Here is a 26,747-nt window from a genome sequence, read left to right as displayed (position 1 = left end):
ACACACACACACACACACACACACACACACACACACACACACACACACACACACACACACACACACACACACACACACACACACACACACACACACACACACACACACACACACACACACACACACACACACACACACACACAAATCATGATGCAGCCATGTCAGATATGACTATCTCTGGGGATTTGTCAATTCCACCAGTTCAGATTTAGGCTGTTGTAAAGGAGATTATTACATTTGATTACAATAGACTCTCTCTCATTCACCCACTCTTTCCTGCAATTCGTTTTACCACTGTAATTTCCCCCCTCATTCCTGATTCTCTATCGCTTTATCTCTTCTTCCCCCATGCCATTATCCCTTCCCCTTACCCTCCCCCTCTCCTCTCTCTCACCCCCTCCTTCCCTTCCTGTCCTTGTCTTATCAGACAGATGTTATCCCTGCAGCAGGTGCTCTAGTCTGTTAGAGATGTGTGAGTGGACAGCTAGGAGAATACAACCCCCAGAACACCATAACATCCCAGTAAAGATGGGTCATCCCAGCACCACAACGTAACTGTGTCATAAAACATCATAGCCCTATTCCCTGTATTTTATTTTGACCTTTATTTAACTATGCAAGTTAGTTAATAAGAACACATTTTGATTTTCAACAACAGCCTAGGAACAGTGGGGTTAACTGCCTTGTTCAGGGGCAGAAAGACAGATTTTTACCTTGTCAGCTCAGGGATTTGATTTTGCAACCTTTCGGTTACTAGTCCAACACTCTAACCCCCCCGCTTTACACTGCTGCTACTCTCTGTTTATTATTTATGCATAGTCCCTTTAACTCTACCTACATGTACAGTGGGGTAAAAAAGTATTTAGTCAGCCACCAATTGTGCAAGTTCTCCCACTTAAAAAGATGAGAGAGGCCTGTAATACTTATTTTCCACCATAATTTGCAAATAAATTCATTAAAAATCCTACAATGTGATTTTCTGGATTTTTTTTCTCATTTTGTCTGTCATAGTTGAAGTGTACCTATGATGAAAATTACAGGCCTCTCTCATCTTTTTAAGTGGGAGAACTTGCACAATTGGTGGCTGACTAAATACTTTTTTGCCCCACTGTACATATTATCTCAATTACCTCGACTAACCATTGACTCTGTACCGGTACCCCCTGTATAAAGCCTCGCTATTGTTATTTTACTGCTGCTCTTTAATTATTTGTTACTTTTATTTTTGTACAACAAATTTTACATCTATTTTTTACCTAACACTTATTTTTCTTAAAACTGCAGTGTTGGTTAATGGCTTGTAAGTAAGCATTTCACTGTAAGGTTGTACCTGTTGTATTCGGAGTATGTGACAAATAACATTTGATTTGATCGCACCTCAGTGCACTACAGATTAAGAAGGAGTTTAACAGTTAGCTGATGAGTTGCCTCGTGTTTCCCAGCTGCATGTTTGATGCAACTGGCAACTGGCATGTTTGATGCAACTTAGCTCCTTACTGGAGAGAGGCCTTGTCAGAACCCCTCAGGTTCATCTGCTCATAAACCACCCCCAAGGGCCCATAGTTCATTTGCTGTGTGTGTTTGTTTGTGTGTGTGTGCGTGCGTGCGTGCGTGTGTGTGTGCGTGTGTTTGTGCATCTCTTTATTTCAATTGTCAAAGGTGCAGCAGGAGAAGTCAAGCTCACAATTACCCTACAATGGAGCCGGCCACTTACTGCAAGAAACTTGCTGGTAAAAAGACATACAGTTGAAGTCGGAGGTTTACATACACTTAGGTTGGAGTCATTAAAACTCGTTTTTCAACCACTCCACAAATGTCTTGTTAACAATCTATAGTTTTGACAAGTTGGGTAGGACATCTACTTTGTGCATGACACAAGTAATTCTTCCAACAATTGTTTACAAACAGATTATTTCACTTATAATTCACTGTATCACAATTCCAGTGGGTCAGAAGTTGACATACACTAAGTTGACTGTGCCTTTAAACAGCTTGGAAAATTCCAGAAAATGATGGCATGGCTTTAGAAGCTTCTGATAGGCTAATTGACATAATTTGAGTCAATTGGAGGTGTACCTGTGGATGTATTTCAAGGCCTACCTTCAAACTCACTGCCTCTTTGCTTGACATCATGAGAAAATCTAAAGAAATCAGCCAAGACCGCAGAAAATAAATTGGAGACCACCACAAGTCTGGTTCATCCTTGGGAGCAATTTCCAAACACCTGATGGTGCCACGTTCATCTGTACAAACAATAGTACGCAAGTATAAACACCATGGGACCACGCAGCCGTCATACCGCTCAGGAAGGAGACGCGTTCTGTCTCCTAGAGATGAACGTACCTTGGTGCGAAAAGTGCAAATCAATCCCAGAACAACAGCAAAGGACCTTGTGAAGATGCTGGAGGAAACAGGTACAAAAGTATCTATATCCACAGTAAAACGAGTCCTATATCGATTTAACATGAAGGGCCGCTCAGCAAGGAAGAAGCCACTACTCCAAAACCGCCATAAAAAAAGCCAGACTACGGTTTGCAACTGCACATGGGGACAAAGATCGTACTTTTTGGAGAAATGTCCTCTGGTCTGATGAAACAAAAATAGAACTGTTTGGCCATAATGAGCATTGTTATGTTTGGAGGAAAAAGGGGGAGGCTTGCAAGCCAAAGAGCACAATCGTGAAGCACGGGGGTGGCAGCATCATGTTGTGGGGGTGCTTTGTTGCAGGAGGGACTGGTGCACTTCACAAAATAGATGGCATAATGAGGAAGAAAAATGACGTGGATATATTGAAGCAACATCTCAAGACATCAGTCAGGAAGTTGAAGCTTGACGCAAATGGGTCTTCCAAATGGACAATGACCCCAAGCATACATCCAAAGTTGTGGCAAAATGGCTTAAGGACAACAAAGTCAAGGTATTGGAGTGGCCATCACAAAGCCCTGACCTCAATCCTATAGAAAATGTGTGGGCAGAATTGAAAAAGCATGTGCCAGCAAGGAGGCCTACAAACCTGACTCAGTTACATCAGCTCTGTCAGGAGGAATGGGACAAAATTCACACAACTTATTGTGGGAAGCGGGTGGAAGACTACCCGAAATGTTTGACCCAAGTTAAACAATGTAAAGGCAATGCTACCAAATACTAATTGAGTGTATGTAAACTTCTGACCCACTGGGAATGTGATGAAAGAAATGAAATCTGAAATAAATCATTCTCTTTACTATTATTCTGACATTTCACATTCTTAAAATAAAGTGGTAATCCTAACTGACCTATATTTTTAGTAGGATTAAATGTCAGGAATTGTGAAAAACTGAGTTTAAATGTATTTGGCTAAGGTGTATGTAAACTTCCGACTTCAACTGTACATATAAATATATGGATGAGCAATGATCGACCGGCAAATGCAAGATGCAATAAATGGTATAAAATATAGTGTATACATATGAGATGAGTAATGCAAGATATGTAAACATTATTAAAGTGGCATTATTAAAGTGACTAGTATCCATTTATTTAAGTGGCCAATGATTTCAAGTCTGTATGTTGTGCTAGTGATGGATGTATAACAGTCTGATGGCCTTGAGATATATATTATTTTCAGTCTCTCTGTCCCAGCTTTGATGCACCTGTACTGACCTTGCCTTCTGGATGGTAGCGGGGTGAACAGGCAGTGGCTCAGGTGGTTGTTGTCATTGATTATCTTTTTGGCCTTCCTGTGACATCTGGTGCTGTAGGTGTCCTTAAGGGCAGGTAGTTTTTCCCCGATGATGCGTTGTGCAGACCGCACCACCCTCTGGAGAGCCCTGTGGTTATTGGTGGTGCAGTTGCCGTACCAGTCGGTGATATAGCCCGATAGGATGCTTTCAATTGTGCATCTGTAAAAGTTTGTGAGGGTTTTAGGTGACAAGCCAAATTTCTTCAGCCTCCTGAGGTTGAAGAGGCGCTGTTGCACCTTCTTCACCACTTTGTCTGTGTGGGTGGACCATTTCAATTTGTCCGTGATGTGTACACCGAGGAACTTAAAACTTTCCACCTACTTCACTGCTGTCCTGTCGATGTGGGTGGGGGGTGTTCCCTCTGCTGTTTCCTGAAGTCCACAATCATCTCCTTTGTTTGTTGACGTTCAGTGAGAGGTTGTTTCCCTGACACCACACTCTGAGTGCCCTTACCTCCTCCCTATTGGCTGTCTCGTTGTTGTTGGTAATCAAGAATATATATACTTATATAAAGAATCAAAACTGAAATATTTATTCAAAATCAGAGTACTTAACTGGTTTAGGGGGGAGGTAGTGAACTTTCTGTAAGTGATACCATTTTCCATTTTAAAACATTGTTGCTTAATATACATTAGGATACAAGGTCATCAGCAAGCTGCAACGCGTCACTTTTCCCCCAAAAGGTACATGTATTATGTACAACTCTGGAGAAATGGGAGATGCAGAATGTGTGCGGTTAGAAGGTCAGGGCTTGTTACATGTTGATACACAGCCTGTCCTGTACTCTGTCATTCAGTGTCAGATAAGACAAAATAGTCCTCGCTGCAGTACCTTTCTTTCCCACCATGCACATGAATAGAAGAGTGAACCAAAGATGAGGATGATATTTAGCTAGTCTTAGGAGACAATTAACCCCCTAGAGTCGATTGACGCACCAGTGCCTCAATCTAAATTACGTAACAAAACAATCCCCATCAAAATCCGCCAATTCGTTTTTTTACATTGGATGCATCTCAATCAACCGCATCCGCCAGTGTCGCATCTGCGGTGAAAGGTGGCAGAGCTAGAGCGATGTATGCTCTACGACCCCCACAAGTATCACGGGACTCATCTGAAGGTAACCGGTAACGGTGAAAAAAACTAATGGAAGTATGAAAGTAGTTTGTTCCTACCCAAAAAAGGGGTTAAATATGTGTAAAAATATATATACAGTACCAATCAAAAGTTTGGACACACCTACTCCGTCAAGGGTTTTCTTTATTTTCACAGTTTTCTACATTGTAGAATAATAGTGAAGACATCAAAACTATGAAATAACACATATGAAATCCCGAAGTAACCAAAAAATCTAAATATATTTTATATTTGAGATTCTTCAAAGTAGCCACCCTTTGCCTTGATGACAGCTTTGCACTTTCTTGGCATTTTCTCAAACAGCTTCATGCGGAATGCTTTTCCAACAGTCTTGAAAGAGTTCCGACATATAATGAACACTTGTTGGCTGCTTTTCCTTCACTCTGCGGTCCAACTCCTCCCAAACCAATTGGATTGAGATTGGGTGATTGTAGAGGCCAGGTCATCTGATGCAGCACTCCATCACTCTCCTTGGTCAAATAGCCCTTACACAGCCTGGAGGTGTGTTGGGTCATTGTTCTGTTGAAAAACAAATGATAGTCCCACTAAGTGCAAACTAGATGGGATGGCGTATCGCTGTAGAATGCTGAGGTAGCCGTGCTGGTTAAGTGTGCCTTGAATTCTAAATAAATCACAGACAGTGTCACCAGCAAAGCACCCCCAAACCATCACACATCCTCCTCCATGCTCCATGGTGGGAACCACACATGCAGATATCATCTGTTCACCTACTCTGCGTCTCACAAAGACATGGCGGTTGAAACCCAAAATTTCAAATTCGGACTCATCAGACCAAATGACAGATTTCCACTGGTCTAATGTCCATTGCACATGTTTCTTGGCCAAAGCAAGTCTGTTCTTCTTATTGGTGTCCTTTAGTAGTGGTTTCTTTGCAGCAATTCGACCATGAAGGCCTGATTCATGCAGTCTCCTCTGCACAGTTGATGTTGAGATGTGTCTGTTACTTGAACTCTGTGAAGCATTTATTTGGGCTGCAATCTATTGAACTTATCCTCTGCAGCAGAGGTAACTCTAGGTCTTCCTTTACTGTGGCGGTCCTCATGAGAGTCAGTGTCATCATAGCGCTTCATGGTTTTTGCGACTGCACTTGAAAGTTCTTGAAATTTTCCGCATTGACTGAAATTCATGTCTTAAAGTAATGATGGAGTGTCGTTTCTCTTTGCTTATTTGAGCTGTTCTGCATTCCGGGTGACTACCTCTTGAAGCTGGTTGAGAGAATGCCAAGAGTGTGCAAAGCTGTCATCAAAGATGGGTGGCTACTTTGAAGAATCTCAAATGTAAAATATATTTTGATTTGTTTAACACTTTTTTGGTTACTACATGATTCTATATGTGTTATTTCATAATTGTGATGTCTTCAATATTATTTTACAATGTAGAAAATAGTAAAAATAAAGAAAGAAGAAAAACCCTAGAATGAGTAGGGGTGTCCAAACTTTTGACTGGTACTGTATACATTTAGAACAGACACTTCAAAACCTTGTTTCTAACTACTTATTTTTTGACTGTCCTTTTTGCCATTTATGAATGTAATATTACATGTGTTTCTATTGGCTTCAGGAGTAAAGGTCAAAATCAATATTTCATCAAATATTTTTCAATATATTTTTTATACCTAAAAATCAGATAGCTAAATTATCCAGAGTATGACCATCTTAAAACAATCCCATGTCAGCTTAGCACACCCACTCCCCCCAACGTCTTAGACTCTAAAGAATGAAAGTGTCTTCTTGATTATCTTTTTTTTTTTTTTTTTTGACATCCACTTAAATTTTCCTTCAAGTGTTGCTGAATATTTTCCTCATATTTACTATTTGTCAGATACAAAGCTTCTGTTCTTTTCACCCTCTCCCTTAGATAATTACAGATCTATATTTTTACACAGAGGAGGGGTTTTACTTATCCTGGTACGTTCCTCCACATTATGTAAGAAGCACTGCTCCACCTTATCCTATCACATGCTGTCCCCTCTGTGGGTGTCAACTTGGTACAGGCCGCACTGCCTTAACCCACACTCTCTCCCTCTGTTCCTAAGCTGCAGCTCGGCACCGCTCTGTACAACCCTACCAGGTCTGAGAGAGAGAGAGAGAGAGAGAGAGAGAGAGAGAGAGAGAGAGAGAGAGAGAGAGAGAGAGAGAGAGAGAGAGAGAGAGAGAGAGAGAGAGAGAGAGAGAGAGAGAGCACGCAAGAGAGAGAGAGAGAGAGAGAGAGAGCTGCTGAAAGAAAGAGTAGCAAAAGAGGACAGAGAGAGGGAACTACAAAGCAAAATCAGGTGAGAGAGTAAAAAACAGACAGGACAGACAAGAGGAGAACAGAGGGAGTGTTTTCCTGTGAGGTATATCTCAGATGTTCTTGTTTTTAAAGAATTCTCAACATCTCTAGAGACTAGATGACCAGGCTTTACACATCGCAGTGTTCTGTCCTGGAACTCTGACAGGAGTGGACTCACACACTCATACGCGCACTCCCTCTCTCGCACACATACCTGCATACACAGAGGGTAGACATTCTCCATCACTGTCTGCAACCCCCCCCCCCCCCCCCCCCTCGATTGGACCATGTCCACGTCCTCGTCTGGATCGACCAACCACAACAAGCGTCAGTCATGTGAGTAACTCACTTTATGTTGCCGATCTCTACCAGCTCTGAAAGTAATTGAAAGTGGTAGTAGTTAAACCTAATAGACTGGAGGGAGTTCATCACAATGGTGCATTTATATTCAATTATGTTAACATGTGTCTACCACTGTCCTGTAAATTCCCCAAACTTACAGTAAGCATAACATTTCTGGCCAATCAGTTAATAATTATGCTTTAATTGTGATCCTAATTATACTGTAAATCAAATTCATTTTTAGCATTTTAGGATATTAGGCTTCAGTAGGACAGTCATATTACACTGTAACTGTCTTAGGATAACTTTCTTAGGATGTCTAATTAATAGCTGTCTGTCCATCTTTCTATAATGTAGATTGGTTTAAACTGATACATACCGTACTAAAGAGATAGATACTGAGATTAGTCCGAAATTAAGATACATGTATATTTAGTATTCCACAATAGGTGTGATTGACACCACGGTCGGTGACAGAAAATGTATTTTTGATACAATCACCTGATGCTATATTCACCGCAGCTTCACCGAATCCAAACCTCACCTACCTGGTTTAAGTTAAAGGAGGTACAATTGATGATGACATTGTCAAAGTGTTTGACCAGTAAGGTCCTCTGTGATTGGATAAATGACAATAAGCAGGGATGTGGTTTGGTTCCTGTTGAACATGTGTGGTCCATCACAGGACCACCATGGTCAGAGTTACAATGAGGTCGTCACATGTGGTCCATGCTGCAGAGAGAGAAAGAGGAGGAAGGAGGGAGAAAAGTATTAAAAGATACACTACTTGGCTAAAAGTATGTGGACACCTGCTCGCCGAACATCTCATTAAAAAATAATGGACATTAATATGGAATTGGTTCCCCCTTTGCTGCTATAACAGCCTCCACTCCTCTGGGAAGGCTTTCCACTAGATGTTGGAACATTGCTGCAGGGACTTGCTTCCATTCAGCCACAACAGCATTAGTGAGGTCGAGCACTGATGTTGGGCAATTAGGCCTGGCTTGCAGTCGGCATTCCAATTCATCCCAAATGTGTTCGATGGGGTTGAGGTCAGGGCTCTGTCGAGGCCAGTCAAGTTCTTCCACACCGATCTCGACAAACCATTTCTGTATGGACCTCGCTTTGTGCACAGGGATATTGTCATGGTGAAACAGGAAAGGGCCTTCCCCAAACTGTTGCCACAAAGTTGGAAGCACAGAATCGTCTAGAATGTCATTATATGCTGTAGTGTTAAGATTTATCTTCACTGGAACTAAGGGGCCTAGACCGAACCATGAAAAACTGCCCCAGACCATTATTCCTCCTCCACCAAACTTTACAGTTGGCACTATGCATTCCGGCAGGTAGTGTTCTCCTGGCACCCACCAAACCCAGATTTGTCCGTCCGTCTGCCAGATGGAGTCCAATGGCGGCGAGCTTTACACCACTCCAGCCGGCGCCTGGCATTGCGCATGGGGATCTTAGGCTTGTGTGCGGATGCCCGACCATGGAAACCCCTTTCATAAAGCTCCTGACGAACAGTTATTGTGCTGACATTGCTTCCAGAGGCAGTTTGGAACTTGGTAATGAGTGTTGCAACCGAGGAAAGAATATTTTTATGCACTACAAGCTTCAGCACTCAGCGGTCCCTTTCTGTGAGCGTGTGTGGCCTGCAGCTGAGCCGTTGTTGCTCCTAGACATTTCCACTTCACAATAAGAGCACTTACAGTTGACCAGGGCAGCTCTAGCACGGCAGAAATTTGACGAACTGACTTGTTGGAAAGGTGGCATCCTATGACGGTGTCACATTGAAAGTCACTGAGCTCTTCAGTACGGGCCATTCTACTGCCAATGTTTGACTATAGAGATTGCATGGCTATGAGTTCAATTGTATACACCTGTCAGCAACGGGTGTGGCTGAAATAGCTGAATCCACTAATTTGAAGGGGATGTCCACATACTTTTGTCCATGTAGTGTAACCCTAGTGTAGATGATTGAATATCTTCTTGAAGGAGTTGGTGGTCTGACATCAGCAACAGTCAGTTGAATTAATCCTGTGGTAGATTGTAACAGTCTCTGGCAAGATGGCAAGATGTTCTCAGGTCTCTCACAGTATGGTGTATGGTCTAACAGGTGTATGTCTCTCCAAGTCAACACCATGTCCATACCTCCCTACCTAATATGAGTTGATCTAGCAGGATCTGATAGGTGTGAGTGATTTGTTGAAAACCTATCCATTGTTATTAGATCTACCAAATGTGGCAATGGGTAGAGGGACACAGGGTTCATATGGAACCAGACAGTACAGTCTGGGCACCTCACTTTAACCCTTCCACAGCCAGCCCACAGCTGAACTATACATCTTAAGATACTCAGACATATTGTCAACCAACCAAACAACATGACAAACAAAATAAGAGTCTTCAGTGAGTCTGTTATTGGCTGCCTTACTGTTATCCACAAGGGAGGTGTCTCAGTTTGGATGTATGTACAGTAGGCTACACACCACAAGAGACTGCTGATGGCTCATAACAATGTCTGGAATGCAGTGAACGGAATGGTATCAAACACATGTGTTTGATACCATTCCATTTATTCCTTTCCAACGATTACTATGAGCCTGTCTTCCCTAATTAACAGGACACCAGCCGCCTGAGCTACACACATAGTAAGGGGTTAACACTAACACCATTATTTCACTAAGCCAGAAAAGGACTGTCTTACAGACTTAGGCTAGACACGCTATAACATACCTTCTCCATCTAAGCTATAGGAAGAGGTGTCTGGCTTAGCTACCGGCTTAGCATGCTAACACTAATCTGTAGAAGGTGTCAAGTGTAGCCAAATTGGGTGAGCAAGCTAAATCCTCTAAAATAATACTGTTTTGATTGTGTCATGAAGACAGTAGATTAAGTGTGAGTGAATAATGGTGTAGTCATTCTCCAATAGGCCTAAGTGAAATAATTTGCAATAAGGTAATGTTAGTTAACAAAACCTAAGATGTTTTTTAAATGTGTTTGAGTGTTGGGCTGGGAATGGGAGTATGTGTGAGGTTATTTGGCACCAGACCGTTTCATCCCTGGAGGTTTAGCATCTCTATTCTGTGTCTGTGAAGGTTATGGAGACCGAGTTAGAGACCTGCTCTGATTGAACTAAATGTGCAGCCTTGGTAAGGGATGAAGGTCAAACATTTACCCCTCACAAGTGCTTTAATGGCTCTGGGAATACAGGCCTACAGGATTAGCCCATGGTCATAGAGTGGACCTCCCTCTTCTGACTAAGGGAGAAGAGAAATGGAGGAATCAGAGAGAAGGACAGAGAGATTAGCTAGAAGGAAGATGGATAACCGATCTCATCCAGTACTCTATTACCACTAAGCCTGAATGTATACTGACAGGTCTTCATAGCCCCATGATATATGTGTCTCACATAACGGCTTAGGGCGGGAGGATGGTGTATTTGCAGTGCCCTAATGGTGATGGTGGTTGGGGGAAGGGCAGAAGTAGCGCTGACCATTATCGCTCTACGCTACTGTATGAGTGTTGTGCTAATGATATGACTGTGTGAAGGAATAGTTAACAGGCTATTGTGGTGCTGCAGTGAGCAATCATGTATCCCCATTCAGACTGCTGTGGCTGAGGGGAGAGGGAGAGAGAGAGGGATTGGGTCTGTAAATAATGGCAGTAATAATGAGAGATGGGTCAGCTAGAAACTGTAAAGAGGTGGGGTAGACTATCACTGCACCCCCAAGGGGAGAGGATTGGGTGTGAGCCAGTCGTCAACTGTCAAAGTGATAGAGAATCTCTACTCTCTCTCTCTCTCTCTCTCTCTCAAACACACACACACACACACACACACACACACACACACACACACACACACACACACACACACACACACACACACACACACACACACACACACACACACACACACACACACCAGGTTTGCTACTGCTTGGTCCTCACAATATATGGTCAGGGAGACAAGCCCAGACCTGGGCACGGGAAGCCTACAGAGAGGAGAGGAGATAGGTCAGATCACGGATGGGTAACCATGGGGATGGGGGATAATCATGTGGTCCAGCTCCCCCAGTCAGTCTCCCCACTCCCCCGGCCCCTTTAACCACTACCTCCCCCCTCATCCCCCTCTCTTCTCTCTCTGCCTCCTCCCCCTCTCCTCTACATGCTGGGGAGAAATTCTTGGAGAGATTAATCTGCTACACAGGAAAATGGAGAGAAAAGGGAGAGGAAAATGGATGCATCTCTAAAGGAAACCTATTAGCTTTTTGACCCGCAGAGTTTGTGCAGCAAATCAAAGTCTTTCATTGTGTAGCTCGCCTCAGGGTTTTCGGTTGTATCCTATTCAGTTCTACTTGGTCCTATTCAGTTCTACTTGGTCCTATTCAGTTCTACTTGGTCCTATTCTGTTCTACTTGGTCCTATTCAGTTTCACTTTGTTCTTTATGTTAAATAGATTATCTTCTGTAATGAAATAATGATAAATACACTGAGTGTACAAAACATTGCGGATACCTGCTCTTTCCATGACATAGACTGACCAGGTGAATTCAGATGAAGGCTATGATTCCTTATTGATGTCACCTTTTAAATCCACTTCAATCAGTGTAGATGAAGAGGAAGAGAGAATTGAGAAATGGATTGTGCTGACATGCTGTGTGTGTGTGTGTGTGTTTGTGTGTGTATGCGTGCATGTGTGTGTTTGTGAGTGTTTTAGGTGACAAGCCAAATTTATTCAGCCTCCTGAGGTTGAAGAGGCGCTGGTTCGCCTTCTTTACCACGCTGTCTGTGTGGGTGGACCATTTCAGTTTGTCAGTGATGTGTACGCTGAGGAATTTAAAACTTTCCACCTTCTCCACTACTGTCCCGTTGATGTGGATAGGGGGCTGCTCCCTCTGCTGTTTCCTGAAGTCCATGATCATCTCCTTTGTTTTGTTGACGTTGAGTGAGAGGTTGTTTTTCTGACACCACACTCCGAGAGCCCTCACCTCCTCCCTGTAGGCCGTCTCATCGTTGTTGGTAATCAAGCCTACCACTGTAGTGTCGTCTGCAAACTTGATGATTGAGTTGGAAGAGTGCATGGCCACGCAGTCATGGGTGAACAGGGAGCACAGGAGAGGGCTGAGAATGCACCCTTGTGGGGCCCCAGTGTTGCGTATCAGCGGGATGTTGTTTCCTACCTTCACCACCTGGGGGTGGCCCGTCAGAAAGTCCAGGACCCAGTTGCACAGGGCGGGGTTGAGACCCAGGGTCTCGAGCTTAATGAGGGTTTGGAGGGTACTATGGTGTTAAATGCTGAGCTGTAGTCAATGAACAGCATTCTTAAATAGCTATTCCTCTTGTCCAGATGGGATAGGGCAGTGTGCAGTGTGATGGCGATTGCACCGTCAGTGGACCTATTGGGGCGGTAAGCAAATTGGAGTGGGTCTAGGGTATCAGGTAGGGTGGAGGTGATATGGTCCTTGACTAGTCTCTCAAAGCACTTCATGATGACAGAAGTGAGTGCACCGGGGCGATAGTCATTTAGTTCAGTTACTTTAACTTTCTTGGGAACAGGAACAATGGTGGCCATCTTGACGCATGTGGGGACAGCAGACTGGCATAGGGATTGATTGAATATGTCCATAAATACACTTATAGATACTGTGTGATGGGTACAGACTATATGGATTGACATGTATCATGTCTATGCAACAGCTACTGTAACTGAGTGTTTAACTGTGTGTTAGTTACAGAACACCGACTGACAGAACTCTGGCCTGGCTGCAGTATTCTGACCTCACCATCTGGTCTCTGCAGATTAAGAAAAACATGTAACCATGAAAATACACTCATTTAATAAGTACAGTTTGTGGGATAAAAGTAATAACATGACACAATCACCAAAGGAGAATGGGAACCTCCATTAAATGCATATTTGGTTTATGTGAGCACCCAAACTCAACAGTCAACAGAAGCACTTACCCAGTGGAAATGTTGAGTGCTCTGAAGAAAAGCCACTGGGACGTATGTGTTCTTTTGTCGCATTATTGTATAACCATGCATTGGCTTATTATTTTGGACAGTTGCATAAGACAGTGTGTCAGAGGTGCATGGCATATATCAGGACACAGATGCAGCAGGGGTCTCACAGTCACATTCAAGCCCAATTGATGGTAATAGCACTCACTGTTGTCCCTATTGGCCGGTTTTGAAGGCATTTCCCGACGTCCTCAGCAATTTCAACGTCAAAATACACTTTATGACACAGTCAAGAAGCATTATGGCCATCATAATCATATAAGCCAGATAGGTCTATCACATACAGTACATGCCCTTATGTCAGTCATCAGTCTAAAAGAGGGTGTCTTCTCCTGTTCCTGAAATCTGCTCCTGCATTCATTCCAGTCATCAGCAACAGAGCATTGGGGTAGGTGCATGTCTGACAACAATGTGTGAGCAAATACAATGATAATTAACTAAATGTTATACAACATAAACAGACTGTTGAAAAGTAGGCTATGGTGTAATGGAATGTTTTGCCTTGTGTGATAAGTTTTGTGGGTTTTTACACTATAATGTTGTTGTCACAACCAGCCATAAAATAACGCAATATACGTCACAACAGGCTTAAATATATGTGTCATGACAGTGTTATGATCATAATATAACAGGTTATGACCGTGTCATAAAGTGTTACCAAACTTACATACTTTACAGCAGTTTCCCAAATCCTTCTACATGGCTGATGAGTCTTGACATATACATAATCACTAATGGCAAGTTGAACAATGAACTCCCATACTCAGTGCCTGACTCACTCTCATTGCCCTTGACTGAACTGGCCCTGAACGTCAAGCCCAGTCTTTGAAGTTGCCCACTTAGAGATGAATGGAGAATGCATTTATTACACCACGCTCATTATACAATGATCACTCATTACATTTGATTCAGATGCCTCTGATTAGTGACTATCTATCTGTGGAACCTTGTCTGAGCCAGCCAACTTACAGAAATGATGAGGGTACGTTTAGAGGATATTCCAGTTAATTTAATATTTCTACATGTTGAAACATCATTAGTGGACTAAGACAGATGCAGAGAGTGGGAGAACAAAGTTTCTATTTGTGTGTGTGTGTGTGTGTGTGTGCGTGTGCAGTGTGCATGTACACACCCGTGTGTGTTTCTGCTTGCCTATATGTGTGGGACCTCTTTGACAGATCCGTGGGTTCGGTGGCTAAAGGCGCTGTAGTTTACATAAGCTGTACAGTCAAGTCATCATCAACCGTCTCTTAGTTGTCGTGGTATTCCTGTGTGACTGTCTTATTAGAGCGACCCCCTGTAACGATCGTCGTATCGAGGAGAAGGAGAAGACCAAGGTGCAGCGTGGTAAGTACTTATAATTACTTTTAATGAATACTAACAAAACAACAAAAACGATAAACGAACAGTTCTGCCAGGTGAACATACACTAAACAGAAAACAACCACCCACAACACACAATGGAAAATAGGCTACCTAAGTATAGCTCCCAATCAGAGACAACGATAGACAGCTGCCTCTGATTGGGAACCACACTAGGCCAAACACAGAAATAGACAACCTAGACATACAACATAGAATGCCCACCCACATCACACCCTGACCAAACAAAACATAGATACATACAAAGCAATCTATGGTCAGGGCGTGACACACCCCCCCCCCCCTCGGTTTGTGGGTGTCTCCAACAACCCAGGTTGCATGTCACGGGACACACATTACTCTCAGCCTGCCTCCTAAAGCAGAGAGACCTCACAGAAATGGTTAAATACAGCAAAAACTCTCAACCTCTTTTTTGATTAAATATACAGGCTGAATGCATCTTTTCTCCATGGTAATATCCCCTATATCAACAGTTGGTCTAACAAACTGGAGTCAGAAAAGTTCTCTGCCTCCAACGAATGAGCGAATTACAGGCTTCTAGAAGGAATGAGTGACAACTTACTAACGTCAGTATCAGGCTGAGTGTTGATTGATGACACTTGTGATTGACAGCGTGAAAACAGAGAATATAAGAACTCTGAAGAAGGATGGCCACTCAGATGGCAGAAGTTAGTGTTTAAATGTTTAGCTGAATCCACAGCCAAGTCCAACGTCAGGTCATTTGCATGCACACACACATGCAGTCATGCACACACACACAGTCACACACACAAGATCACACACATGCACACGCAGTCACACACATACACACACAAACACACAAGCAGTCATGCACACACACACAAAGTCACACACACACACAGGGGGTGACATGAGTCACAGTGTCAGCTCATTGAGCCCAGTGGGCGTGTGACTGGAGTGTGCTGAGGAGGACATAACCCAGTTATACAACCCCAGCTGGTTAGCCCAGGACAGGACAGGACTGACTGGAGGTGTGCCTGGGGACATGTGTCCTCTCTTTCTCCTGGGAATAGACTGCAATTAGTTACCCACATTTTGGATTTCAGAATGGCTCCAGAGAAATGGCATAAATTACATTCCTAATTTCATTTGCGAAAGGAATGCATAAATCAAATCAAAGTTGATTTGTCACGTGCGCCGAATACAACAGGTGTAGACCTTACAGTGAAATGCTTACTTACAGGCTCTAACCAAAAGTGCGGGGGAAAAAAGTATGTGTGTGTGTGTGTGTGTAGGTAAGTAAAGAAATAAAACAACAGTAAAAAGACATTTGAAAATAACAGTAGCAAGGCTATATACAGACACTGGTTAGTCAGGCTTATTGAGGTAGTATGTTCATGTAGGTATGGTTAAAGTGACTATGCATATATGACGAACAGAGAGTAGCAGTAGCGTAAAAAGAGGAGTTGGCGGGTGGTGGGACACAATGCAGACAGCCGGGTTAGCCAATGTGCGGGAGCACTGGTTGGTTGGGCCAATTGAGGTAGTATGTACATGAACGTATATTTAAAGTGACTATGCATATAAGATAAACAGAGAGTAGCAGCAGCGTAAAAGAGGGGTTGGGGGGGGGGGGGTAACTATTTGGTTACCTGTTCAGGAGTCTTATGGCTTGGGGGTAAAAACTGTTGAGAAGCATTTTTGTCCTAGACTTGGCTCTCCGGTACCGCTTGCCATGCGGTAGTAGAGAGAACAGTCTATGACTGGGGTGGCTGGGGTCTTTGACAATTTTTAGGGCCTTCCTCTGGCACCGCCTGGTGTAGAGGTCCTGGATGGCAGGCAGCTTTGCCCCAGTGATGTATTGGGCCGTACGCACTATCCTCTGAAGTGCCTTGGGGTCGGAGGCCGAGCAATTGCCGTACCAGGCAGTGATGCAACCGGTCAGGATGCTCTCGATGTTGCAGCTGTAGAACCTTTTGAGGATCTCAGGACCCATGCCAAATCTTTTTAGTTTCCTGAGGGGGAATAGACTTTGTCGTGCCCTCGTCACGACTGTCTTGGTGTGTTTGGACCATTCTAGTTTGTTGTTGATGTGGACACCAAGGAACTTGAAGCTTTCAACCTGCTCCACTACAGCTCCGTCGATGAGAATGGGGGCGTGCTCGGTGCTCCTTTTCCTGTAGTCCACAATCATCTCCTTAGTCTTGGTTACGTTGAGGGATAGGTTGTTATTCTGGCACCACCCGGCCAGGTCTCTGACCTCCTCCCTATAAGCTGTCTCGTCGTTGTCAGTGATCAGGCCTACCACTATTGTGTCGTCTGCAAACTTAATGATGGTGTTGGAGTCGTGCCTGGCCATGCAGTCGTGGGTGAACAGTGAGTACAGGAGGGGACTGAGCACGCACCCCTGGGGAGCTCAAGTGTTGAGGATCAGCGTGGCAGATGTGTTGCTACCTACCCTCACCACCTGGGGGCGGCCCGTCAGGAAGTCCAGGATCCAGTTGCAGAGGGAGGTGTTTAGTCCCAGGTTCCTTAGCTTAGTGATGAGCTTTGAGGCTACTATGGTGTTGAACGATGAGCTGTAGTCAATGATAATCCTGATAATCCGTCTGGCCCCACAGCCTTGTGTATGTTGACCTGTTTAAAGGTCTTACTCACGTCGGCTACGGAGAGCGTGATCACACAGTCGTTCGGAACAGCTGATGCTCTCATGCATGCCTCAGTGTTGCTTGCCTCAAAGCGAGCATAGAAGTGATTTAGCTCGTCTGGTAGGCTCGTGTCACTGGGCAGCTCGCGGCTGTGCTTCCCTTTGTAGTCTGTAATAGTTTGCAAGCCCTGCCACATCTGACGAGCGTCGGAGCCGGTGTAGTATGATTCAATCTTAGCCCTGTATTGACGCTTTGCCTGTTTGATGGTTCGTCGCAGGGCATAGCAGGATTTCTTGTAAGCTTCCGGGTTAGAGTCCCGCACCTTGAAAGCGGCAGCTCTACCCTTTAGCTCAGTGCGAATGTTGCCTGTAAATCCATGGCTTCTGGTTGGGGTATGTACGTACAGTCACTGTGGGGACGACGTCCTCAATGCACTTATTGATAAAGCCAGTGACTGATGTGGTGTATTCCTCAATGTCATCGGAAGAATCCCGGAACATGTTCCAGTCTGTGATCGCACATGTTTTATTACATGTTCAAAGAAATGCATTGTTATTGGTCTTCTCATCCTGAGTATATCCCACGTGTTTTAAATGGGTTTTATAGGGGTTTTCTCAAACTGATATCTATGCAATCCAATACATCCAGGTAGTCCCAAGCTGAAAATGTTGATGTTTTGGCCTGACAATGTAAACGTCAACCTATACAACACGTACCTGTTGAGGAGTTTTATTGACATTTGGGCTGTATGTGTTATGTTTTGATTGCTAGTGGAGACAGACAACTCTCAGATTGCGTTGGACAATGACTCAACCCAGCATCTGAAGCTGAGGGAGAGACAGCGCTTTTTTGAGGAGGTGTATCAGCACGATATGGACTTCCTCCTGTCCTCGGCTCACCTGCACATTGACAGCAGGAAACGTGAGAGATGCTCAATACATACACACACACACCTACACACCCACGCCCGCACACTCACAACCACACACACACACCCCCACACACAGTCTTGTACAGCTAACCTTGTGGGGACACACAATTCAATCCCATTCAAAATCCTATTTTCCATAACCCCTAACTCTAACCCAAACACCTAACCTGAACCCTAAACCTAACCCTAGCTCCTAACCCTAACCATAAAACTAACCCTAGTTCCTAACCCTAACCCTAAACCTAATTATAACCTTAACCCTAAACCCCTTAGAAATAGCATTTGACCTTGTGGGGACCAACAAAGTGTCCCATTTGGTCAAATGTTGGTTCTTTTACTATTCTTGTGGGGACTTCTGGTCCCCACAAGAATAGTTAAACACGTACACAAAGGATAAGCCTCTATTATGTAATCTATGGACTTATTAGAACACACATTACAGTCCAAACAAACAGCACATAATTGATTTAATGATAAGTAGTAAATATACAGCCAGTATCTGAGTGTGATGTGTTGTCCATACAGCTCCCATGGGCAGTATCTCCTCTATGGAGGTGAACGTGGACATGCTGGAGCAGATGGACCTCATGGACATCTCTGACCAGGAAGCACTGGATGTGTTCCTCAACTCTGGGGCCAACAACAGCCCACTGGCCTCCCCTTTACCAGGTAATTATGCCACCATCCTGGCCCCATAAATAACATACTTACCAGGTGTGCTTTTAGGGGAGGGGGCACATAACAATTGGTCACTTCGTTTCTTAAAATAAGGTTTGAATGTGGAGAGATTTTCTTTCTAGAGTGGAATGTACAATTAGCCATTCTAGAGTGGAAATCAAGTCATTATAAAAAGGAACAAAAGCAGTAGTGACTTTATACTTAGAATTTGAGGAGGATCAAGGACTTTGTTGGGGGAAAAAATACCATATTTTTCATCAAGCTGTTAGTAATTTCCCTGCGCTCGCTATAACATTGCAGCACCAATGTGCATTGTTTATGTCTGGCATCAATCAGCAAGCCCTAAGTTACGCCATCACGAGAGCTAGCTAGTAGCTAGCTAACAAGCTCATGTATGCACAGTAGCAGCACAATTAAAAACACAGTCCTACCTTTTTGAAATTAATAACTCCATTGTGAAACATGCTAGCTATAGTATGCTTAGCTAACTTGAAAGACTTGAAAATGTCTATGCATTCTTCTCTGAATTAAAAATCTCTCTCCCTATATTGATCTTCTGAATCACGCATGTGGGCTACAGCACGTGAGATTATTCAATCATTTGATTGGATGGGAAAGAAAAAAGTACTTTCTACTGCATGAGATCTGATTGGCTACCTGTTCATTCTCCCTGGGTTTGGACTGGAGTCAATGGAGCTAGAGGACAAACATTGCCCTCCTCCAGTATATGGGGTGCTGTTGAGACTACCTTGCAAAAACGTTTTTTTTGTGACATATGCATTCACATTTTAGTCACTTAGTAGAAGCTCTTTTACAGAGCGACTTACAGTTAGACATTTTAAGATATTTAGTATATCAAATAAGTATACATGTTTTCATGTTTCATGCTTCTTATAAAAATTGTTTTAAAAAATTCAGATAGAGGAGGATGGTTGTACTCTTCCAACAATGACCAGTCTCTTCTGAACTAGAATGTAGAGCTGTTGTGTACTTGAGTGCAAAGGCCTAGTAGTTCTAGTGGTGGAATCCAGTGGTGGTTCTAGTGGTTCCAGTGGTGGTTCTAGTGGTGGTTCTAGTGTTTATAGTGTGGTTCTAGTTGTGGTTCTAGTGGTGGTTCTAGTGGTGGTTCTAGTGGTTCTAGTGGTGGTTCTAGTGGTTCTAGTGGTGGTTCCAGTGGTGGTTCTAGTTGTTCTGGTGGTGGTTCTAGTGGTTCTAGTGGTTCTAGTGGTAGTTCTCGTGGTTCTAGTGGTAGTTCTCGTGGTTCTAGTGGTGGTTCTAGTGGTTCCAGTGGAGATTCTAGTGGTTGTTCTAGTGGAGATTCTAGTGGTTGTTCTAGTGGAGATTCTAGTGGTAGTTCTAGTGCTTCCAGTGGTGGTTCTAGTGGTGGTTCTAGTGGTTCTAGTGGTGCTTCTAGTGGTGATTCTAGTGATTCTAGTGGTGGTTCTAGTGGTGGTTCTAGTGGTTCTAGTGGTAGTTCTAGTGGTTCTAGTGGTGGTTCTAGTGGTTCTAGTTGTGGTTCTAGCGGTGGTTCTAGTGGTTCTAGTTGTTCTAGTGGTGATTCTAGTGGTGATTCTAGTGGTTGTTCTAGTGGTTCCAGTGGTGGTTCTAGTGGTAGTTCTGGTGGTTCTAGTGGTGGTTCTAGTGGTTCTAGTGGAAGTTCTAGTGGTTCTAGTGGTAGTTCTAGTGGTGGTTCTAGTGGTTCTAGTGGTGGTTCTGGTGGTAGTTCTAGTGGTTCTAGTGGTAGTTCTAGTGGTTCTAGTGGTAGTTCTAGTGGTTCTAGTGGTTCCAGTGGAGATTCTAGTAGTTGTTCTAGAGGAGATTCTAGTGGTTGTTCTAGTGGTTTTAGTGATGGTTCTGGTGGTAGTTCTAGTGGTTCTAGTGGTGGTTCTAGTGGTTCTAGTGGTGCTTCTAGTGGTTCTAGTGGTGCTTCTAGTGGTGATTCTAGTGGTGGTTCTAGTGGTGGTTCTAGTGGTTCTAGTGGTAGTTCTAGTGGTTCTAGTGGTGGCTCTAGTGGTTCTAGTTGTGGTTCTAGTGGTTCTAGTGGTGGTTCTAGTTGTTCTAGTGGTGGTTCTAGTGGTTCCAGTGGTGGTTCTAGTAGTTCTAGTGGTAGTTCTGGTGGTTCTAGTGGTAGTTCTAGTGGTAGTTCTAGTGGTGGTTCTAGTGGTTCTAGTGGTGGTTCTAGTGGTGGTTCTAGTGGAGATTCTAGTGGTTGTTCTAGTGGTTCTAGTGGTAGTTCTAGTGGTTCTAGTGGTAGTTCTAGTGGTGGTTCTAGTGGTTCTAGTGGTGGTTCTGGTGGTAGTTCTAGTGGTTCTAGTGGTAGTTCTAGTGGTTCTAGTGGTAGTTCTAGTGGTTCTAGTGGTTCCAGTGGAGATTCTAGTGGTTGTTTTAGAGGAGATTCTAGTGGTTGTTCTAGTGGTTTTAGTGGTAGTTCTAGTAGTTCTAGTGATGGTTCTGGTGGTAGTTCTAGTGGTTCTAGTGGTGGTTCTAGTGGTTCTAGTGGTAGTTCTAGTGGTTCTAGTGGTGCTTCTAGTGGTTCTAGTGGTGCTTCTAGTGGTGCTTCTAGTGGTGGTTCTAGTGGTGGTTCTAGTGGTTCTAGTGGTAGTTCTAGTGGTTCTAGTGGTGGCTCTAGTGGTTCTAGTGGTGGCTCTAGTGGTTCTAGTGGTGGTTCTAGTGGTTCTAGTGGTTCCAGTGGTGGTTCTAGTGGTTCTAGTGGTAGTTCTGGTGGTTCTAGTGGTAGTTCTAGTGGTTCTAGTGGTAGTTCTAGTGTGGTTCTAGTGGTTCTAGTGGTGGTTCTAGTGGTTCTAGTGGTGGTTCTGGTGGTAGTTCTAGTGGTTCTAGTGGTTCTAGTGGTAGTTCTAGTGGTTCTAGTGGTAGTTCTAGTGGTTGTTCTAGTAGTTCTAGTTGTAGTTCTTGTAGTTCTAGTGGTGGTTCTAATGGTTCTAGTGGTAGTTCTAGTGGTTCTAGTCGTGGTACTAGTGGTGGTTCTAGTAGTTCCGGGGGTTGTTCTAGTGGTTGTTCTAGTGGTTCTAGTGGTAGTTATAGTAGTTATAGTGGTGGTTCTAGTGGTTCTAGTGATGGTTCTAGTGGTGGTTCTAGTGATTGTTCTGGTGGTGGTTCTAGTGGTTGTAGTGGTAGTTCTAGTGCTTCCAGTGGTGGTTCTAGTTGTTGTAGTGGTGGTTCTATTGGGGGTTTTAGTGGTGGTCTAGTGGTTCTAGTCTAGTGGTTCTTTGGTAGAGTGTAGCTGTTCTAGACTGGAACCTTATTATCTCTCTGGTTTTCCTGCTCCTGTCATTGTGACCCTACAGGTTTATCAACTCACCCCTGTCCTCTTACAAAACTCTCTTTGCTGCTCTACCTTCACCCACAGAGACTTCACAATCTGATTGGTGCAGTATCACATTTAAGATGTAAAACTAAAGCTAGAAGTATGACACAAGAGATTGAAACTGCTTTTGTATTATGTGTGTGTGAAATGTCTGCACCACCCAGAAAAGGTTGTTGTGTTTCTCTTTCATGCAAACTGACGTATGGAAAATAGGGATTCTGTTTTCAGAAGCGGTTTTGTTTACCCTGGATTTACCCTGGCATCAGATCACTGTGGTGATAGAGAGGGATCAGGTGTATCGAGACTCTCAGGGAGGAAATCGGTGCAAACCTTTCGGTTTGTTTTATATATCAATAACTCAGTATGAAAGGAACAGCTTAATTTGTTAGACACCATTGACATACTGAAGACAAAGACCTCATTATTTCTCTATTAGAGCCAATATTACTTTCATTAATATTTTCTCCTAATTACCTCCACTTGGAGCTGTCCGTGTCGGGGTGCCCAGCTGCTGTATTCCCAGCAGAGGGAGCCAACGTTGCCTCACATACCTCCCCTCTATTACCATCCCCCGGGGTAGACCTCCTGGGATACCGCAATAGTTACTTGAAATGTTACTGATAGTCTGTAGAACATCTACAGATGGACTATCCAAATAAAGTGTTATCATGTTTTCATCAGTCTGTTATTGCATTTGATTTAACAATAGAGACGGTATCAACAGAACATAAGACTTCCATCTCAAATGTTATGGCAGTGCGACTGACGACATCCTGTTGTTTACACAACACTGAGAAAATGGTGAGGTACTGTGAAAGGATGGTAACTGTAAGTGACATTTCAAAATGATCCCAACAAAGACTGTCGGGGTTGATACAAATTCCTTTCAGTGGTAATTACAATCCTTTCTATGCCTTGAACCTCAGTGTCATGATGTTTGTTCCTTTTCCTATTATTTTCTACTCATGTCTTCTGCCTGCTCCTCACACCAGAGGTAGATGATGAAGAGGAAGAGGAGGAAGATGAGAGTAAAGTAGTTGTCTACAGGGAGCGTGTGCCAACTTGCGACATTCGCCGGGGGTCAAAATCTCGCATGTCATCCACCTCTTCCGGTTCCAGTGACACCAGCGGGGGAAGGACCGACACCCATGTGGTCCAATCAGATGACGAGGAGGTGCACGCAGACACCCTGTTGCTGACCTCCGTGCCTCGAACAAAAGATGAAGAGGCAGAGGAAGAAGATGAAGAGAAGTGAGGCCTGTCCGCTCCGTTGTCATAGAGACACAAGCCACTCAGCTGTTCTGACTGTTGTCAATGACAACAAGGAGAGGGTAAACAGACTAACTCGGAGATCCATACATATACAGTACCATCACTTCCTCTTTACATGTTACTGTGCGGACGCCCCTGGAATTCCTTGTGGGAAACCCCTAGCATGGACAACCCTTGTTATTCTTTGGTGTGTTGTTATGGGTCAACCCACTGGGCACAGACACCATTTAAACGTCAAATGTTTATTTACATTTGGTTGAAATGTCAACTAATGTGAATTCAACATGAAATAAACAAAAAATGTCAACATGTCATGTGATTTAGGTTCAAAGTTGGGTGAAAGAAAGACTAAATTCCCTTACGTTGAAGACTTTTTGCAAATCCAATCAGTTTTCCACATTTGATTCAATGTCATCAGATTGCATTTTTTAGTTGAAATGACGTGGAAACAACGTTGATGTAACCAGTTTTTGCCCAGTGGGAATTGATTCTCTGCGTAACTATGAAACGACTTATTGATGACTCCTCATTGTTTCTACTTAGCACTATTATAAGGAACACTCAGTTTTCACAGTTTTTTCTTCTGTTGCTTCAGAGCAATATACGTGTATTGTGTTCAACCATTATCAAGGTGACATTATTGTGCTCTGCATATTTATCATACACAGAATATCATTGATTGAGGAAGGAATGTCCAGATAGATGTCTGTCTCACATAAGAACCTGTGAACAACTACTTTAGTGAGACTACATTCTAGATCCAATCCTATCCATTCATTAATGCTGCTATATAAACACTGCATTCTAACATGACTCTTTGCTGCATCATTTGGAACAGTTAGTAGTGGAAGTCTCAAGCGGTTTGGTTTCATTTGTTCTCAGTCAAGGTATTTACCTCCCTTTATGTGACAGTTGACAGAGGATCCAACATGTAGTAACATAACAGAGTCAACTCACACACACACATGCACTAGTCTACATTAGCATACTGGATTTTCTTCTTTGGTTTCTGCCATTGCTATTCCCTCCAGCTCAGGACACCTTGATCACGGCCATTTAAAATCTTTAAGTCAGTTATCTACAGTAGCTACATACATTTTTTTACTTATAAGTTAATGACATGTACCCATTGATTCTTGAAGAACTTATAAATGCCTCATGAGCTTAGCTCAACTCTCGTACCCCATCAGAACCCAAAATGTAAGCTTGTTTTACTTTGTAAACAAAGTAAATGTAAACAATTTCTCCAGCCCCATACCTCAGCTTGCCCCTTTAAGAGGGTCAGAAAGATTTCAGATTGGTATTTAGAAGTACAATCATCCCTGTGTGGCATTCCCCTATGTCAGAATGAGTTAAGGCAATGTCTCACCAGGACAACACCTTGGTATTGGTAAAGACCTTGGTCTCATTCAGACAATATCAAACAGTTACAGGAAATTCACGACACTAGCTACTAGACTAGGGAGGCGTAACCTTACTCAGACTTTTATTTCTGCTTGGTTGGAGCAAAATCCTGCACCCACACCTGCCATGACAAGGTAAGATTTCCCACCGTTTTAATTCAGTACATACTGATGTTTTAACTGTAAAAGAAAGGTAGAGAGCAGGAGTGAGCCACACAGTCCCCAGCCTCATGTTGTCTGGTTATACTCATCTCATTTGAGTACCATGAAATGCATGCCACATTGTAAATGTACTGTATGTTCTGTACAGTTCTGATCATCTGCTATGAAGTGTATAATTTCCAGTGTTTTCCCTGGCACTTCAGATAAAATTGTATGCCTATCTATCCATGAAGCAAGTCTTGTGAGGACAAACAGGGCGTCTTTCCTCCCTGTAGCCTCCTATTGAGCTGAACGTTGAGGGTTGGATATGTAGACACTGTAGAAACTTGGCACACAAAGTGGTTTATGCCAGTTGTGTTAGAGTATATCAACAAGCTGGAATGGTTTCTGTGTATGTAGGTGGGGGGCGGGGGTGGGTGTGTGTGTGGGTGTGCGCATGCATGTATGTGTGTGTTCATTGCAAGAGAACAGTAGAGAGCAGCCTCATGTTGTCTGGTTGTACTCCTCTCATCAGAGTACCTTGAATGTGACTGTGTTTGTGAGTGTGCATGTGCTTTCTGGTTTTATAATGGTCCTCTTTTGACAGTGGAAAACATGGTTATGTGTATAATTTCCCTCTCTCTATGAGCTCCCAGTCAAGATAAAGAATAAAATGAATACAATTGCGAAACAAATAAATTACATTAGAAATAAATAAATAAATGTTGTTTTTTTGAGTGCCATACATGTTCGTGTGTGTGTGTTCATCAAGCTCTCTACTAGAAAAAATGTTGTGGGTCTCCTTCTGACACGGTGCTGTGAGCATATAATAACAATTTGAGACTTGAATTATTGTTCTATATACCTCTATGTTCATTTGTGATCACAAATCATTTTAATGACCTCCACGTCACAGTCTGGGAATCACACACAAAAAACAGAGCCAAGATGAGGACCAACCAGTTCTCAGTCTGATTTCCAACATCAGGAGTCTCTTCCTGGAGTTGAGGTTGGGTGGAAAATAGAAAAGTTAGTCACAGGCAAGTTGTTTTAAGCCCGGGGGCGCTAGTGGAAAGTTTGGAGCTGAAATGAGAACAGGATTTAAACTGAAGGTTAATCCAGGTACTTTTACCTAATGGAAATTATAGATAGCGTGACATCTGGGTGTGAATCTCGGGTAATTTAGAAGGGAGGAGTTTGTCATTAAGTACCTCTCAACAAATGACTCTTTGCCTCATTGACTACAAAGTATACTTGATACGTAGCATTTGGATTAATTCAGTGATTCCCACACTATCAATACACTAAGAAGAAGAACAGGTTTACTCAGTCCCTGTACTGTTCACAGTAGGCCTGAATAAAAACAAAAATATACCATTGAAGTCAAATCCATACCTTTTCACTTCTGGGAATAACCTCAGCTAAAACATCTCTAGCCTTCACTCTAGCCAACATCCCCAGGACACAAAGCATATCATTGTTTTACGTACT

At 43.2% G+C, this 26,747-nt stretch overlaps 2 protein-coding genes across 2 annotated transcripts; both read left to right on the top strand.

Annotated features, from left to right (window-relative positions):
• Positions 1-4,797: 4,797 nt before the first annotated feature.
• Positions 4,798-25,995, top strand: LOC139541864 (dysbindin domain-containing protein 2-like). The gene is made up of 6 exons (XM_071346755.1): positions 4,798-4,839; positions 7,315-7,484; positions 14,803-14,861; positions 18,278-18,427; positions 18,963-19,106; positions 23,433-25,995. The coding sequence occupies exons 1-6, from the start codon at positions 4,798-4,800 to the stop codon at positions 23,693-23,695; spliced, it is 828 nt and encodes a 275-aa protein (XP_071202856.1). The 3' UTR covers positions 23,696-25,995.
• Positions 19,843-22,498, top strand: LOC139543196 (uncharacterized transmembrane protein DDB_G0289901-like). The gene is made up of 3 exons (XM_071349464.1): positions 19,843-19,847; positions 20,212-21,934; positions 22,421-22,498. The coding sequence occupies exons 1-3, from the start codon at positions 19,843-19,845 to the stop codon at positions 22,496-22,498; spliced, it is 1,806 nt and encodes a 601-aa protein (XP_071205565.1).
• Positions 25,996-26,747: the final 752 nt, after the last annotated feature.

Source organism: Salvelinus alpinus, chromosome 17 (assembly GCF_045679555.1).
Source record: "Salvelinus alpinus chromosome 17, SLU_Salpinus.1, whole genome shotgun sequence".
NCBI lineage: Eukaryota > Metazoa > Chordata > Actinopteri > Salmoniformes > Salmonidae > Salvelinus > Salvelinus alpinus.
This window is presented reverse-complemented; position numbering and strand designations above follow the sequence as displayed.